Source organism: Scyliorhinus canicula, chromosome 14 (assembly GCF_902713615.1).
Source record: "Scyliorhinus canicula chromosome 14, sScyCan1.1, whole genome shotgun sequence".
In the NCBI taxonomy this organism is placed as follows: Eukaryota; Metazoa; Chordata; class Chondrichthyes; order Carcharhiniformes; family Scyliorhinidae; genus Scyliorhinus; species Scyliorhinus canicula.
This window is the reverse complement of record NC_052159.1, coordinates 33,401,550-33,420,576: the sequence shown is the minus strand read 5'-3', so window position 1 is coordinate 33,420,576 and position 19,027 is coordinate 33,401,550. Positions and strand designations below refer to the sequence as shown.

The 19,027-nt window shown below is 43.6% G+C and overlaps 1 protein-coding gene across 2 annotated transcripts in view; it reads right to left on the bottom strand.

Moving 5' to 3' along the window:
• Positions 1-6,620: 6,620 nt before the first annotated feature.
• mrps31 (mitochondrial ribosomal protein S31) overlaps positions 6,621-19,027 on the bottom strand; it is a 36,370-nt gene continuing 23,963 nt past the window's right edge. For both annotated transcript variants that reach the window (XM_038818194.1, XM_038818193.1), the window contains exons 4-7: positions 14,058-14,204; positions 10,371-10,447; positions 8,046-8,189; positions 6,621-7,904 (exon numbers count right to left, since the gene is read on the bottom strand). In XM_038818194.1, the coding sequence (XP_038674122.1) occupies positions 7,672-7,904; positions 8,046-8,189; positions 10,371-10,447; positions 14,058-14,204 (601 nt within the window). In that variant the 3' untranslated portion in view covers positions 6,621-7,671. The remainder of the gene's footprint in view (positions 7,905-8,045; positions 8,190-10,370; positions 10,448-14,057; positions 14,205-19,027) is intronic.

Below are 19,027 nucleotides of genomic sequence, written 5' to 3'. Positions count from 1 at the left end.
GCGGAGGCGGAAATAGTAGCATCAATGGATGCAGAGAAAGCTTTTGACAGGGTGGAGTGGAGCTACCTGTGGAAAGTGCTGAGGAGGTTCGGGTTTGGTGAGGGATTCATCAGCTGGGTGAGGTTGCTGTACAGCTCCCCGGTGGCGAATGTGGTGACGAATGGGAGGAGGTTGGAGGACTTTCGTCTTTCCCGGGGGACGAGGCAGTGGTGCCCCTTGTCTCCCCTGCTCTTCGCGTTAGCGATTGAGCCCTTGGCCATGGCGCTGAGGGATTCGAAGAACTGGAGGGGGATTGTGCGGGGGGGGGGGGGGGGGGGGGGGGAGCACTGGTTGTCGTTGTACGCAGATGATTTACTGTTGTTCATCGCGGATCCGGCGGGGGGGGGGGGGGGGGATGCCAGATGTGTTGAGGATACTTGGGGAGTTTGGGGACTTTTCGGGCTACAAGCTCAACGTGGGGAAGAGTGAGCTGTTTGTGCTGCACCTGGGGGAGCAGGTGAGGGAGATAGGAGAGCTCCCGTTGAAGAGGGTGGAGAGGAGCTTTAGATACCTTGTGGTCCAGATAGCTAGGAGCTGGGGGGCCCTGCACAGGATAAACTTTTTTGAGGCTGGTGCAACAGATGGAGGAGGAGTTCAGGAGCTGGGACGCGCTGCCACTCTCTTTGGCGGGCAGGGTCCAGTCGGTTAAGATGACGGTGCTCCCGAGGTTTTTGTTTCTTTTCCAGTGCTTCCCCATATTGATTCCGAAGGCTTTTTTCAAGAGGGTGAATAAGAGTATTCTGGGGTTCGTGTGGACGCGGAAGCCCCGAGAGTGAGGAGGGTATTCCTGGAGCGAAGAAGGGAGGCGGGCGGTTTAGCGTTGCCCAACCTGTGTGGGTATTACTGGACTGTGAATGTGGCAATGATTCGCAGGTGGGTGATGGAGGGGGAGGGTGCCGCATGGAAGAGGTTGGAGGTGGCATCCTGTGTAGGTACGAGTTTGGAGGCATTGGTGACGGCCCTGCTTCCACTCCCCCCGGCAAGATATTCTACGAGTCTGGTAGTGGTGGCGTCCCTCAAAATTTGGGGGCAGTGGAGGCGGCACAGGGGGCGATGAAGGCCTCAGTGTGGGCCCCGATACAGGGCAATCACCGGTTTGCACCAGGGAGAATGGATGGTGGGTATTTGAGTTGGCATAGGGCAGGCATCAGGCGGATGGGGGACCTTTTCCTCGACGGGAAGTTTGCGACTTTAGAGGAGTTGGAAGGGAAATGGGGCCTCCCCCCTGGGAATGCTTTCAGGTATATGCAGATTAGGGCGTTTGTTAAGCGGCAGGTGGCAGAGTTCCCGCTGCTGCCGCCTAGGGGGTGCAGGATAGGGTGCTCTCGGGGACGTGGGTCGGTGAGGGGAGGATCTCGGCGATTTATCAGGTGATGCAGGAGGGGGAGGAGGCCTCGGTGGAGGAACTGAAAACGAAGTGGGAGGAGGAGCTAGGGGAAGAGATCGACGATGGGACGTGGGCGGATGCCCTGGGGAGGGTGAACTCGTCCTCTTCTTGCACACGGCTCAGCTTAATTCAGCTGAAGGTGCTGTATAGGGCGCACGTGACTGGGGCCAGGATGAGCCGGTTCTTTGGGGGGGGGGGGGGGGGAAAGAGGACAGGTGCGGGAGGTGTTCGGGAGGCCCGGCGAACCACACCCACATGTTCTGGGCATGTCCGGCGTTGGAGGGGTTTTGGAAGGGGGTGGCGGGGACTGTGTCCAGGGTGGTTGGTTCCAGGGTGAAGCCGGGTGGGGGCTCGCGATCTTTGGGGTAGCATCGGAGCCGGGAGTGCAGGAGGCGAGAGAGGCCGGTACCCTGGCCTTTGCGTCTCTAGTAGCCCGGCGTAGGATTCTCTTACAGTGGAGGGACGCGAAGCCCCCAAGCCCGGAGGCCTGGATCAATGACATGGCCGGGTTCATCAGGCTGGAAAATGTTAAGTTTGCCCTGAGGGGGTCAGTACAAGGGTTCTTCCGGCGGTGCCAGCCTTTTCTCGATTTCCTGGCGGAGTGGTAGAGGGTGGTCAGTCTCAGCAGCAACCCAGGGGGGAGGGTAAGGGGGGGTAGGTTCGGGGTTTGTTAAGGGGGTTTGTTTTTGCGACGGTGTGTTTGCTATTTTCTTCTTTCTTCTATTGTTATTAGTTATTAATTTATTACTTTGTATTGGGGGGATTTCTTTTTCTGTTTCTGTTTAGTTTTACACTTGGTTTACTTTAACTGTTGGGAGAAAATTTATTGTTGAAAAATTTGAATAAAAATTATTTTTTAAAAAAGCATGATCATTCGCTGATGACTGCAAAATACTGACCAATATAACTCTCGGTCATTATTGCCTATCTGCAGCAGGTAAATGAATCTCCAAAATAAAGCATCTTGAGCACTAACAATGCATTTACCAGTTCAATCTTCTCATGTTGCTTGTTAAGTGTCATCAGGTGGCAGGTTTCCCACATTTTTTTTTATAATGATCTTTTCTCTGAAATGTCTTCAGAATACAACAAAAAGCAGAGCATTTGTAGACAGACACTGCATTTATCTTAATTTCTTTGAAGGACAAATGAATAATATTTTGCGGCTTTATAACAGTTCAAGGCCACTTTCATGCATTCCAGTTACTAAGTTTCAACATATAACCACAACTAAACCACAGGAGTCTGAATGGCTGGGTCCAAAATAGAGGTATCTTCTTATTAACACGTATAAAACATTGGAACCAACATTTACGCTTAGTGCGGTCAGCGAATTAAGAGAGGTTAAATTGGATAGCCTCAGAAAACAGGCGCAAACATCACAATGCTCAATTAACCCATACGTTTTGGTTGCAATGCAGGCACCAAGCCAACTTAGTGCTGCCTGCTCATTTAAATGATTGCTGCATGCAGCCAGCGTTAATCATGATATTCATGAGGTGACCCAAAATCAGAACATGCTAGCATAATTAAAGTTAGCTCACACTGTTTAAAGCTAGCCTGCAGCTCTTAAATGTTAGAGCTGGGCTGTCAGTTACACTGGAAGTGACCTGGCAAACAGTGAAGAACTGCTTCATGGTTTTTGAATACTGCGTTGGAGGCCTTGGTTGAGGAGCAAAGGAGATGTCCTGTTTGCAGATGGGGCCAGGAGACCCTACAAACATAAGTTGAAAAAGGAATAGGATGAGCAAGGGGGTCAACGATCCCTGACGAATGATCTAGGTCAGCAAATGCTTCTTCAAATGCCATATCCCGCTGACCACAGCGGTATATTTAGCCACTGGTCAAATCACCACACTACCGGGCAGCACGGTGGCACAGTGGTTAGCACTGTTGCCTCACGGCTCCAAGGTCCCAGATTCAGTCCTGGCTCTGGGTCACTGTTCATGTGGAGTTTGCACATTCTCCCCGTGTTAGCGTGGGTTATGCGCCCACAAACCAAAGATGTGCAGAGTAGGTGGATTGGCCACGCTAAATTGCCCCTTAATTGGAAAAAGTTAATTGGGTACTCTAAATTTATTTTTTAAAATCATCACACTGCCATCGCTTACCAACATTTATACATTTCACCGCACCCTCACACACGTAACACCCACATCTCAACCATTGCCACACTGTCAGCTATTCTCCGATAACACCCAATTCAGCCAGGTGATGCACAGAGGCCGCAGAGATTACCCATAGGGGGACAAACAAATGCTCTTGAAGACAGTACTGCCCACTATTGCAATGCCTTTTGAGGAGGCTGTGGATGTCCTTACTGAAGCGCTAACTTCTCACACATTGTTCCTCAGAGATTCAGGTAAGTGACTTTCTGCTGAACACCCTGGGCAGCTATAGCCTTCTGCTGAATGCTCTGCACCAGCACCACCACACATCCACCCAGCCAGCATGATTCCTGCCTCTTCCAGTAGCCTAGCCTATTCTAAGTAGCTTCTGCAAGTTATGCTGCTGCATTCCAAGGGGAATGACAGGGAGCAACTAGCTTGTGCATAAGTCTTGAAGTCAGGCACACATCCTTCAATACCTGCCATACCACTCCCTGCTGACTCTTGCAAACTGAAATGATCTAGAAAACATCAAGCACTTGTAGAACAGTAGCAAAAGATGGAAGAAATTAGGTAGTAGTTGATAAATCTCTTCAAATGTTACTGGGTGGGAGTTTCTTTCTTCTGTCTGCTAAATACTTGTTCAACAGTGCGAGATTTAGAGAAGGCATCAGCTGGCGCATTGAGTTCCAAAACGGCACTGCTACCATCAAAAACAGCGATACACACTGATTGGCATCACAATCCACCTGCTCCGCATATTCGCATCAAACATTCACTGTATGAGCGTTAATTGCAGCACCAATACAGCATTGGGCAGGATTTACCAGTGTGCCCACACAGCAGACATTATTTTGGAGCCATAAGAGCACCCATAGTGTGATAAATAGGTGTCAACAAGCCCAATTACTCACTCAAGGAGCGAAGAAAATGAGCAAACCCTTGATTTGTTTCATTCGGTTTTGTCCATATCGTGTTTTATGAAGTCTTTTTGCCAATTATGATTGCAAACATACACATTAATCTTATTGCTAAAAATAAATAGCATGAATTAAAATGTCTTCTCCTTAGTTTCTCAAACTGCACATTCATTAGTCTAGGAGTTGGGACGTCTTGCTGAAGTTGTACAAGATATTAGTAAGGCCGCATTTGGAATACCGTGTACAGTTCTGGTCACCCTATTATAGAAAGGGTATTATTAAACTAGAAAGAGTGCAGAAAAGATTTACTAGGATGCTACTGGGACTTGATGGTTTGAGTTAGAAGGAGAGGCTGGATAGACTGGGACTTTTTCCCCTGGAGATAAGGAGGCTTAGGGATGATCTGATAGAGGTCTATAAAATAATGAGGGGCACAGATCTGGTAGAAAGTCGACATCTTTTCCCAAAGGTAGGGGAGTCTAAAACTAGAGGGCATAGGTTTAAGGTGAGATGGAAGTGATACAAAAGGGTCTAGAGAGGTAATCTTTTCACACAGAGGGTGGTGAGTATCTGGAACGAATTGTCAGAGGCAGTAGTAGAAGCGGGTACAATTTTGTCTTTTAAAAAGCATTTAGTTATATGGGTATAGAGGGATATGGGCCAAATGCGGGCAATTGGAACTAGCTTAGTGGTAAAAACCAGGATGGACAAGTTGGGCCGAAGGGCCTGTTTTCATGCTGTAAACCTTCATGGCTCCATAGTAAAATTTATTAAAGTATTAAACTGTATCGAAGTACATTGATCACCGCAATAAGTCATCTCCCAAAAATATTTCTTCAGACTGCAGCGCCACCATGTGGTGAGTACTACTTGAAACAAGGAAACATAATTTAGGCATGCAAGCTGCAACACTAAAGTACTCCCACCCACAAGGTGTCTGAGACAAGAGTGTCTGCTTGCAGCCCATCCCATTGTTAAACATCAGGCTTCAAGAAAACAATTAACTTTCTGAAGGTAGAGAGGGAAAGAATGTCAGGTGCCTTCCTCACCTCATATGACTGATTCAGACCAATTAAAGATGAAAAGTTAAGAGTAGTTCATCTGCCAGTCAATAGTGCACAATCTCAGAATAAAAATTAACGTGGCATTTTATTTACCTAAACATAGCTTTTTAAGTCCTGCTGAGCATTTCTAGAATTTCCATTTTGAAAAATAATTACACCTGTAGAATCATAGAAACTTCTAACATTTGGCTTTTCATGTCTTTGCCAGCTCTTTGAAAGTGTTCAATTTGTCCCACTGGCTAAGCTTTTGCCCATAATCAGTAAACTAGTCATCTTCAAGTACATTCCAATTGCTCTTTGCAACTTTATCTGGAATCCAATTTCACACATTGTAGTGTTCCAGATCTCTATAACATTCCGAGTGAGGAAAGTTTCCAATTTCCCTCCCGCTCTTCTGCCAGTTATTTTGAATCAGTGATTTCCGATTACAGTACCGACCTACTCGCTCGAGAAATAGTTTCTCTCTACTTACACTCCCAGAATCCTCATAATTTTGAATATTTCTATTTGGTCTCTGGGACTTATGTTTCCAAAATTTACTCACGCGAAATTAAAAACAAAAGTGTTCACATGACAATACATTGCTACATTTTGGAATAGCCAGCACAGAATGTGCACCAACATTTTCCTTCATGGTGAAACCCTAATCACATTCCTGTGTCAGGACAAGTGGCTGAACAATTGAGGATAGCATGGTGGCACTGTGGCTAGCACTGCTGCCTCACAGCGCTAGGGTCCTGGCTTTGATTCCGGCCATGGGGGACTGTCTGTGTGGAGTTTGCACTTTCTCCCCGTGTCTGAGTGGGTTTCCTCCAGCTGCTCCGGTTTCCTCCCACAGTCCAAAGATATGCAGGTTAGGTGGATTGGCCATGCTAAATTGTCCCTTAGTGCCCAATGGGTTAGATGGGGTTACAGGGACAGGGATGGGGGAAGGTCAGAGCCTGGGCAGGGTGCTCATTCAGAGGGTTGGTGTAGACTCAATGCCCTCTTTCAGCACGGTAGAGATTCTATGATTCAATGAATGTTTTCACAAGGCAGTATAGTACTCAACACTTAGCAAACACCTGCTTGAGAGTCACTGGTCAAAAATTGATTTTGGAAATTTGGTTGAATTCCTTTTAATTATAACCCCTCAACGGTATTGAGAACATCAGGCTAATTACAGTTGAAGTGGCACATAAAACATTGCATTATATACTGGCTAGAGATGTTGAATAATTACTGTTAAGACAGTGGATCGTTACAGCTTTATGCAGTTGTTCATAAGATAGTGAACTCTCTAATGATGATGATAATGGCACAATCACTTCATATCGATCCAAAATTAATGGGTATGAACACTGTGCAAGTCCAAATTCACTCACTGTATACCAGGTGTTGCTATTGAACACTGAACTTCCTAGTTGTTCTAAATAGCTCTCCCCAGAAACTAAAACAAGTGGTCATCACGACGTTCTCACAAAATAATATTCAAATCATATGGTTACGGTACTTAAATCAGATCTTTGGCTATTGGTTAGAGAGAAATCCACAACACATCATCTTGAATGGAAGTCAATGGTACAAAGTGGGCATCAATTGGAAAAGACAAGACGATTTTTCAGTTTAGCATTTACAATTAACTGTTTCATAAAGAAGTAAGTTTTCTTTCCCTGCTTCAAACCTTTCGATTGTCAAAAAGGAAAAAAGGATCGTATTATAGTAAACTATTTCACAGATATTTGCTGTGGTTTTAAAACGTCTTTAAAATAGGTAAAGCTGGGCTCTCATAAAAATGTAACTATAACGAGCTTTTGCGAAGATACTTCACTGAAGCAATTCGGATAAATGGACAAATTAACAATTAAAATGTCTTTGTATTTCTTTTTCAATATAGAATGTCAACCAGTCAAAAGTACTTCACTGTCTGCGACCCAATCTAGAAGTCCCAATGTTGTGAAACACGACATATAAATTCAAGTTCTTCCATTTATTTTCAACACCAATGTGAACATTGTATGTCATTATTTTATACACATTATTGGATAGAGGTATCCAGCCTGAAGAGTTACACAAATGTTTATATCTGTACAATTATGTCATAAAAAGTAAAAGATCTCCTGCTGTGCAGATTTGCTTTACACAGTATCAACTCCCAATCTAAAGAAATAATTTCAGCTGATGTACACTTCATTTTCCTTCAGAATGTCTTCTTTTTCATGGAAATATTGGCGAAACCAATCAATATGTTCGATTTTCTGTTGTACAGTTAAGTACGGATTCTTAGATAATCCATTCACAACCAGCTCCATGAAATGGCGTATTGGTCCTTGCTCTGGAAATCCATTCAAATGCTTCTCTATAAATATGTGTTCATGGAATTCCACCCCCTCCTCTACTTCTAGTCCTGAAATATCACCATGAATTAAAAATAGTTAGCTATTTGACACAAGCAAAAATAATTTGACACTCAAATTCATTTCTAACACTGAGGTGAGCACTTGCTTTCAACACTAAGGTGAGCACTTGCTTTCAAAAAAAAACTTACCAGCCTCATTGTTAACAGGAAACTGCCTGAGTTTTCCTTCTTTTGTCCAGCGGATCATCTGTTCAAACCCATTTCGAGGTAATTGTTCAGTGACAGCTGCTATGTGATTGGCGAGTTCGATATCCCATAGTGATGGCAGAGACACTGTAAGAAATGTAATTTCATCAAATTGTTATACAGAGGCACCTTAGCAATAAACGTCTACCTTTACTTTTACATTTTAACAGTTGTAACAATATTTTGACAAATCACAAGTCATTGTCTTTGATTTGTAGGATGACCTCGTAGGATTAGACTAGCAGGAGTTCTGTTCCTGTGCTACCAACAGAATGGATACACAGGCAAACTAAGATATTCCTTCTGTTTGGTTTGGTTTGGTTTGGTTTCTCCTGCTTTCACTGATTTTACTGGCTGTTCAAAGATAAATTGCAGTCATAATGTTTTTCTGTGACTTGGGACAGCTAGGGTTGTAATTCATAAATATTGCAGCTTTCAAAAAACAGTTAAATTGTCAATATTCAGAGAGAGGAACAAAGCAAATCGGTTCCCTAATCATGGAGCAATCAGAGAATAGTCTGTTCCATAATATTGCCTGTCTTCAGTTCATATGCTGCTGAAACGATCATCTTTTTTTTTTGCTTTCTGACTTGACAATTGCAATAAAAGCAAAATACGGTAGATGCTGGAAATCTGGTCAAAACAAAAAATGCTGGAAAAACTCAATAGGTCTGGCAACATCTGTGGAGAGAGAAGCAGAGTTAATGCTTTAATACTTAACTCTTCTTCAGGAGCTTCTGCAATGCTTTCCTAGTCAGCCTCTCAACGTCCACGCTCCGTAAATCTAACATTTTATCCAACACTCTGCTACCCATATTCTCACTCACACTAAATTCTGGCCACCCATCAGCCCTATGCTCCTTCGACTATTCTGGCTCCTGATCCATTAATGCTTTGATTTTTAAATTCTCAGTGTTGTGTTCATATCCATCCACGATCTCATCCTTATGTATCTCTGTAACTCCCTCTTGCCCCCACAACCCTCCAACTCTGCCTGTTTCTCCATAAGAATTTCATTTGAAAATGTTGGGGAACTAAGAACCCATGTTAGTCAGCAAAGGTAAAAGTGATGGGTGAATTGGATTTGGTGTGGGATAGTAAAAAGGCAGCAAAGCTTCGGCCGAACCAGCTTACACGTGCAGAGGATAGATGGAATGCAGATTGAGAGGGCTTTGGGATGGTCAGGTCTGTAGCTGACAAAGAGCTGATAGTTTCAACGAGTGAGTTGAGGCCAAGACAGAGACCGGCAATATTACTGAGGAGGAGGGAGAATCTGAGTGGGAGAAAATATGGAGTTAGAGACACAGCCCGAGTGGATGAATAGGGTCGAAAACTGTTTGGTTCAATCTGAGACAGGGAAGAGGGTAAAATCATTGTCAAGGACACTATATTGTCTTGAGAAGGGAATATTCCTCCAATTACATTCTATCAGTAACAAATAGAAATGCCAATTTTTACCCATCAAATTTAAAAGTTGCCATCTGCAGCTAGAAGAAATCTCCACTGTAAGTGGTGCTCAAATACCCACAGAAAAGTAAAAAATACTTATCTACCACCTATCAACTATCCTTTAATTCTGTAACACATCCTTTAATGAGTAACACATTAGCTATGGCATGAGGAATTAAAACAGAGATTCATGCAAACACATTAGGCCACCTCACTCATATCCCATTTATTTTTATAGACAGCATTACTCATGATGAACATGGAAGGCCATATACTTTGGATGCCATTGTTGCAAATTTAGTCTGGTTACAGGTTAGCTGAATTCTCCACTGACCATAAAGGTCAGAAATATAATATTCACACCGCTGCATATAGAGAGCTTTCCTTTCTCCGCATGTCACCACCACAGATGATCAGAAACAAAGTTAGAAACAATGAAATCTTAAGCATACAGTGAGGCATAGAACTCTAAAATTAGTGTGGGATAGATCTAGACCACAAGCACCGAGCATATTGATGATAAACATTTAACTGGAATAAGGAGGAGCAATTGGGAAATATTTTTTGCCGATGCTTAAACAATAGACAAGTTGAGCAGATGCATTTGTCTGAACGTTCTGCCCAAGCAGCTAAGAATATGTTCATTGTGAACAGTTGAAAGGGAGTTGCAACACATTCAATAGTGACAAGGTGATTAGGCACAAAGGAATGTGTGCTGGATGACATCTCATCATCTAAAACTCAAATATTTCATTTTAAATAATAATCAAGCATTTCCAAAGTAAATATGGAAGGTAGTCCAAGAAAAATATAACTAACCAGTTTCTGGCACATCATCTGATTCACCAGTGCGTACAGGAAAAATGTTTAACTTCTTCCCAATAAATAGCCCTTTCCTAAATGGAGAAAATAGAGACTGCTATCATATTTTATTCCTTTGTCAACAAAAGGGATCCAGCAATGCTTCTATAAAAGCCACTATAATATGATGTTTATATGGATTCTTAAGAAAAATGTAGCTCGAGTACTTGTACAATGAAGTTCCCAACGTGTTGTCTCAGAAGCATGAAACAAGTCATTTCTTAAGTATCCAATCTCTGGTAATTTGCCATTTTAGGTCAGCTGCTCTTTTCAACTGCTCAAATGACAAAGGTTGCAGGGAGAAAGAACTTGCATTTATCGCCTTTCATATTCTTAATGAATCCCAAATTTCTGATTCTCGGGACATCCCAGTGTTCTTCACCATCAATCAGGTAGTTTGAAGTGATGGTAGCACAGTGTTGCTTCACAGCGCCAGGGTCCCAGGTTCGATTCCCAGCTTGGGTCACTGTCTGTGCGGTGTCTGCACATTCTCCCCGTGTCTGTGTGAGTTTCCTCCGGGTGCTCCGGTTTCCTCCCACAAGTCCCGAAAGACGTGCTCGATAGGTGAATTGGACATTCTGAATTCTCCCTCAAGTGTACCCGAACGGCACCATAATGCGGCAACTAGGGGATTTTCACAATACCTTCATTGCAGTGTTAATGCAAGCCTACTTGTAATACTAATAAAGATTATTATAACGTAGGCCGATGTAGATGCTACTTTAATGGTTTTGGTTGGGGATAAATGTTGGCCAAGTACCTGGAGAAAGTAGGCAGCACTTTGGTTTAACGGCTTATTTGAAATATTGCTCTCCTAACAGTGCAACACTCCCTCAGTACCGCAATGAAAAGCTATCTGTGATCTTGTGCTCAAGGGTCTGGACCGAGTCTTAAACCCCAGACTTTCTGACTCAAAAGGTAAGCTGATACCACTCGCCAAAGTAGCATGTAGAATTACTTTGTTTGTAATCTATCTGAAGTACTGCATTCAGGTTTGGGGGCACCCCAGGAAAGATACATTGGGGCAGATTCACCAAAATACCAAGGATGAATTATGCTCAAATGACAAAGGTTGCAGGGAGAAAGAACTTGCATTTATCATCTTTCATATTCTTAATGAATCCCAAATTTCTGATTCTCGGGACATTATGAAGACAGGTTGTTTAAATCTGTCTGGCAGGGATGATCTAACCAACATGTTTAAAGTAATAAAAGTTTTTTCAATTGTTTCTTTCTTTTCCAAAAAATCCCTGCTGTGCAAAAGGAGGCGATTCAGTCCATCGAGTCTGCACCGACCCCCTGAAACAAGCAGTTTACCTGGGTCCACTCCCCCGCTCTATCCCCTTAACCCATGCATGGCCAATCCATCTAACCTGCATATCTTTGGACTGTGGGAGGAAACCGGAGCACCTGGAGGAAACCCACGCAGACACGGGAGAATGTACAATCACCACATAGACGGTGGCACAGTGGTTAGCACTTCTGCCTCAGAGCTCCAGGATCCCAGGTTCAGTTCCGGCCTCGGGTGACTATCTGTGTGGAGTTTGCACTTTCTCCCCGTAGCTGTGCGGGTTTCCTCCGGGTGCTCCTGTTTCCTCACACAGTCCAAAGATGTGCAGGTTAGTGGATTGGCCACGCTAAATTGCCCCTTAGTGTCCAAACGGTGAGGTCAGGTTACTGGGTTACGGGGATAGGGTGGGCTTAAGTAGAGTGCTCTTTCCAAGTGCCGGTGCAGATTCAATGCGACCAATGGCCTCCTTTTGCACTGTACATTCGATGGTAACTATGATAACAGCCACCCAAGGCCGGAAACGAGCCCAGGTCCCAGGCACTGTGACTCAGCAGTGCTAACCATGTGCCATCCTGCCACTGCTGGATTCATTCCACTAGATAAAAGGAAACTAGGTCATCCAGGAGTGAAATCAGGAGCATTGTTTCCACACTAAAGCAAGAAAAAATATGGAGTTCTTTTCCTGAAGGTTGCTGCTGGGTCAATTAATAATTTTCAAGAGTGCAGTAAACAGATATTTACTGGGGAAGGATATCAAGGGAAATGTTACACAGGTTACTGGAGTTGAGATTACAGATCAGCCATGATTTAACTGAATGGAAGACTCTTAAAACCATAGAAATCCTACAGTGCAGAAGGCCATTCGACCCATCAGATTTGCACCAACCCTCTGAAAGAGCATCCTACCCAGACCCACTCCCCCGCCCTATCCCCATAACCCTACCTAACCTGCACATCTTTGGACACCAAGAGCCAATTTAGCATGGCCAATGCACCTAACCTGCACAGCTTTGGACTGCAGGAGGAAACCGGAGCACCTAAGGGAAACCCACACAGACACAGGGAGGACGCGCAAACGCCACAGAGCCAGTCACACAAGGTCAGAATTGAACCCGGGTCCCTTGCACTGTGAGGCAGTGCTAACCACTGTGCCACCATGCCGCATCTCTATGTTCTATACATTAATTTCAATAGGGCAGCATCTCAGAGCACTTTGGAGCATTGATTAAAAACTATTCATCCTCAGAAGACTTTCTTTTACCAAATATGCAGCAGGACTAGTTGATGGTGTTTTTGCGTTCAGCAGTAAGAGTGATACTACTGTAAATTTGATAATAGTATAGTATTTAATTTTCATCTCATCCCTGTTCTGCGCATATCTCCCTCCACACTATGCCACCTTATCCACAATCTCTCCTGGCTTATTTTCTAGAGATTAGAGGGAAAGGCGCTCTGTAAGGTCATCGCTCACAGACAAATATCCAAAATAGATGTTTGGAAGGTTTCTGGAAAAGCCGTTTTGTTATTTCTTTTATACAAGTCATAAAAAAAGGTATACAAATAATTATATAGGAATCTGCAGGTAAGCTTGCAACTAACTTAAACAATGATCCACTAGCGCATAATCCTCTTTTTAAAATCAAAAACAGGAGGTGGGGGGCAGCACAGTGACACAGTGCACTGCTGCCTCACGGCGATAAGTACCCGAGTTTGAACGAGGAACAATACAGCACAGGAACAGGCCTTTCGGCCCTCCAAGCCTGCACCGGTCATGATACGAACCGTTGCCAAAACCCTCAGCACTTCCTTGTGTTGTACCCCTCTATACCCATCCTATCCATGTATTTGTCAAGATGTCTTTTGAACGCCGTTAATGTATCTGCTTCCACAACCTCCCCTGGCAACGCGTTCCAGGCACTCACCACCCTCGGCGTAAAAAACCTGCCTCGCACATCTCCTCTAAACTTTGCCCCATGGACCTTAAACCTATGCCCCTGGTGACTGACCCCTCCACCTGGGAGAGTGCATGCCTATCCACTCTATCCATACCCCTCATAATCTTGTAGACCTCTATCAGGTCACCCCTCAACCTCCGTCTTTCTATTGAAAACAGTCCGAGTCTATTCAGCCTCTCCACGGTCCCGGATCACTGTCCGTGTGGAGTTTGTACATTCTCCCCGCGTCTGCGTGAGTCTCACCCTCCCACAACCCAAAGATGTGCAGCATAGGTGGATTGGCCACACTAAATTGCCCCTTAATTGGAAAAAACATTTTAAAAAATATAAACAAAAACATTTTCCTCAACTATCTGCATCACATTCTGTTACATGTTTCACAAAAATCAATCACATTACCTCTTTCTCATTGCATTAAATTCACTAGTGGCACCTCGATCACGAACATATCCTTGCCCATCTTCATCAAAGCGGATTTGATTAGCGGATCTTGACCCAGCCCGAGCCCCAGGTCGCTTCCCAACCTTCATGTCCGCAATAATATCACTGAAATCAATATAATTCAAACACAATTTTTATACAATGTTTCAACAAATCCACAAAAGCTAGTACTACATTTGATTATTTCAGTCCTAAAGACTGCACTTAGAGTGCCTGGGTTTTACAAATGGAAATTATACAATTCTTCCAAGCAATTAACAAATAGGGTCAACAGAAAGAGTTAAGCAGCTTTACTACTGATCCCAAGGAAATCAATTTACTATTTCCACAGAATTTACCTAAATCCAAGATTTGAACAAACAACAGAAAAACAAACAAACTGAACTGGTTGCTAGAATTCTGTTAAAAAACATGCAACGCCAAAGGGACTCTGCTCTCTCGATTAGGAGAATAATCTCTTGGTTTTATATGACAGTTCAAGGGAAAATAAATATGAGGGAAAGAGACAAGTCGAAAGCACACGTGGTCTTTTTATAAAATTGTGATGATACATACAAGTGGCACAATGAAATGTATTGATATGCAACAGTACTGTTTCTAAACAATTGTAAAATTGTGCCAAACATTTCTACACAGATACAGTGCATCTCTGTTGAACAGTTTAACAAATTAACAACAAACAGTGAATGCAACCATTACAGTTCCTTGTTGTAGAAAATTTGCTGTGCGTCAGATTACTGCTGCAAAGTCTCTCAAACAGCTGTACTGGGTTTGCTTCCTGGGAACTGATATTCAGAAGGTCCCATGTATTTCCTCTGGTTTTGCTTTTGCAGCTCAGTTGACACTATGGTGCTTAATTTATTTTTAAAAATTCTTCTTTCAGATGAGATGTTAAACAAATACCCGGTCTGCTCTCTCAGATGGACTTACAAGATCCCACAGCATTATTTTCAAGAACAGAAGGGTGACCTAACTAATATTTATCCCTCAATCAACAAAACAGATCATCTGGTTGTTGTCACATTGCCGTTTGTGGGAGCTTGCTGTATGAAAACTGGTAGCCTGTTTCCTAATTCATGCGGTATATAAAATGATTATATTTTGGGACTGTAGCTGTAAATTTAAGAAAAAGTATGTAGAGGTCATGTGACCCAAGTCTGCCCAGCAATATGCCCGAGTGGTCCAATTTTTAGAGATCAAAGGAGTCTGGAGAAGGGTGTGTAGATAGCCTCGGTCACATTGAGATCCAAAAAGACGAGGTGTTGGGCATCTTGAAAAATATTAAGGTAGATAAGTCCCCAGGGCCTGATGGGATCTACCCCAGAGTACTGAAGGAGGCTAGAGAGGAAATTGCTGAGGCCTTGACAAAAATCTTTGGATCCTCACTGTCTTCAGGTGATGTTCCGGAGGACTGGAGAATAGCCAATGTTGTTCCTTTGTTTAAGAAGGGTAGCAAGGATAATCCACGGAACTACAGGCCGGTGAGCCTTACGTCAGTGGTAGGGAAATTACTGGAGAGAATTCTTCAGGACAGGATCTACTCCCATTTGGAAGCAAATGGACGTATTAGTGAGAGGCAGCATGGTTTTGTGAAGGGGAGGTCGTGTCTCACTAACTTGATAAGAGTTTTTCGAAGAGGTCACAAATATGAATGATGCAGGTAGGGCAGTGGATGTTGTCTATATGGACTTTAGTAAGGCCTTTGACAAGGTCTCTCATGGTAAACTGGTACAAAAGGTGAAGTCACATGGGATCAGGGGTGAGCTGGCAAGATGGATACAGAACTGGCTAGGTCATAGAAGGCAGGGAGTAGCAATGGAAGGGTGCTTTTCTAATTGGAGGTCAGTGACTAGTAGTGTTCCGCAGGGATCAGTGCTGGCACCTTTGCTGTTCGTAGTATATATAATTGATTTGGAGGAAAATATAACTGGCCTGATTAGTAAGTTTGCAGACGACACAAAGGTTGGTGGAATTGCAGATAGCGATGAGGACTGTCAGAGGATACAGCAGGATTTAGATCGTTTGGAGACTTGGGCGGAGAGATGGCAGATGGAGTTTAATCCGGACAAATGTGAGGTAATGCATTTTGGAAGGTCTAATGCAGGTGGGGAATGTACAGTGAATGGTAGAACCCTCAAGAGTATTGAAAGCCAGAGAGATCTAGGTGTACAGGTCCACAGGTCACTGAAAGGGGCAACACAGGTGGAGAAGGTAGTCAAGAAGGCATACGGCATGCTTGCCTTCATTGGCCGGGGCATTGAGTAGAAAAATTGGCAAGTCATGTTGCAGCTGTATAGAACCTTAGTTAGGTCACACTTGGAGTATAGTGTTCAATTCTGGTCGCCACATGACCAGAAGGATGTAGAGGCTTTAGAGAGGGTGCAGAAGAGATTTACTAGGATGTTGCCTGGTATGGAGGGCATTAGCTATGAGGAGCGGTTGCATAAACTCGGTTTGTTCTGACTGAAATGACGGAGGTTGAGGGGCGACCTGATAGAGGTCTACAAAATTATGAGGGGCATAGATAGAGTGGATAGTCAGAGGCTTTTCCCCAGGGTAGTGGGGTCAATTACTAGGGGGCATTGGTTTAAGGTGTGAGGGGCAAGGTTTAGAGTAGATGTACAAGGCAAGTCTTTTTACACAGAGGGTAGTGGGTGCCTGGAACTCGCTACCGGAGGAGGTGGTGGAAGCAGGGACGATAGTGACATTTAAGGGGCATCTTGACAAATACATGAATAGGATGGGAATAGAGGGATACGGACCCAGGAAGTGTAGAAGATTGTAGTTTAGTCGGGCAGCATGGTCAGCACGGGCCTGGAGGGCCGAAGGGCCTGTTCCTGTGCTGTGCTTTTCTTTGTTCTTTGAGGGCTTAGATTAGGAAGAAGGTGCAGAGTAATTACTCTTGGAGATGATGACATCAGTGGACCCAGAGTCTCCAAAGCCAGGGAAAGGTGTTAAGCTATCGATCGTAAACAGTGGTGCTGAAGACTGTCCACTTACTTTCAAGGTGAAAGAAAATTGGGATCAAAGATAGCAAATTAACATTTCTCCCTGCCTGCAAGGTTAATGTGCTTCACATTGCCATGGGGAAGAGGTCACAAGAGGCCATTTTTGAGATCATGCTACAGGCTTCCTACAAATCAATTAATATCATAAACAGATAGAGGAGTTTTGTGCAGTCAGCAGCGAGAAAAGGCTAATGCAAAAACAAAATATGTAGATGTTGCAAATCTGAAATAAGACCAAAAATGCTGGGGTAAAGAAAATTAGCTAAACAGCATCTATAGAGAGAAACAGAATTATTTCAGGTCAATGATCTTTCATCATAGAAAAGGCTGCTTCAACCTGTGAGCTGGATGTGGTCTAGTCTATGAGACGTATCCTGCAGCATTCCACGGATTCCAGGAGATTTGTTCTGGCATGTCCAAAGGGAAGAAGAATCACTGGAACAGGCTTCACTGCTGCAGGTAGATTGAAGAAACTCTCCAAAAGTGGAGGAAAATCTGGAGTCGGTCACTTGAAGTTACTACAAAGCGAGAAAGGGATATGGAAACCTACTGGAAGCTGATAATAACTGGATTGTTTGCTTAAAAAGTCTGTAATTCTTTGGAAAGTATAATGGGTGATGTGCATACAAGGAGAATGCTACTTTCTGTCGTTAAAGCGTAAGTTGCCTCCAAAACGAAAATTGTGTCCAGTCAATAGCGTTTTTCAGTCATTTGTGACAGTAAAGGTTTTAAAACGTGAAATCTTGTTGGTCATTCTTTCAGCTATTAACAGGAAGTTTGAATCTCTTTTTAGAAGTTATCAATCTCCACAGAGATAATAACAAGTACAACAGATACCATGCTGCCAAATATAATCCCGACCACCTAGAAGGAAAAGGGCAGCAGATTCATGGGAACACCACCACCTACAAGTTCCCTTCCAACCTCACATCCTGATTTGGAACTAGATCACCATTCCTTCTCTGTGACAGTGGCAAAATCCTGGAACTCCCTTCCTAACAGCATTATTAGTGAACCTGTACCACACAGCTGCAACCGTTCAACATGATCAGCCACCAGCATTTTCTCAAGGACAAGTAGGGATGGGCAATAAATGCTGGCCTGGCCAGTGATGTTCACACCCTGTGAAAGAATAAAAGTACTTCATTAGCTGTAAAGCACTTTTGAACATTCTATGGTCTTGAAAGACGCAAGCCTTTTTTTCCTGATCAATAAAAGCAGAAAATATGTACTGTACTGAAACTGTAAAATAGCATAGTTGGCAAAAGGTTCATCAGCATTTAATTTTGAGTGGATATTCCTTCATTCAGCTGTTAATCCTTAACACTGCTGGATTATCATAGGTTGTCAATAGGTCAATAACAATTCCACGTGCAAATTAACCAGCCAGCCGCAAAAATCATAGAATCCTTACTGTGCAGAAGGCCCTTCAGGCCATCCAGTCTGCACTGGCTCTCTGAAAGGGCATTCTACCTAGTCCCACTCCCTGCCTATCCCTGTATCTGTGCACATTCTTTCTTTTTTGATAGAAATCAAATTCCCTTTTGAATACTTCAATTGAACCTGCCTCCACCACCAGTCAGGAATTTTGTTCTAAACTCCAACCATTCTCAGGGTGAAAAGTAATTTTCTCACATCACTTTAACTCCTTTTGCCAACTATTTTGAATCTGTATCCTCTAAGTCTTGATGCTCCAGAGAGAGAAGTTTCTCGTTATTTATCCTGTCCATATCCCTCAAGATCTTGAATACCTCTATCAACACCCCTCTCAGTCTTTGTTTCTCCAAGGAAAACAGTCCCACCCTCTCCAATCTATCCTCTTGGCTATAGTCTTTATCCCTGGAATCATTTTTGTGAATCTCTTCTGTACTCTATCCAATGCCTTCACGTCCTTCCTCAAGTATGGAAACCAGAACTGGA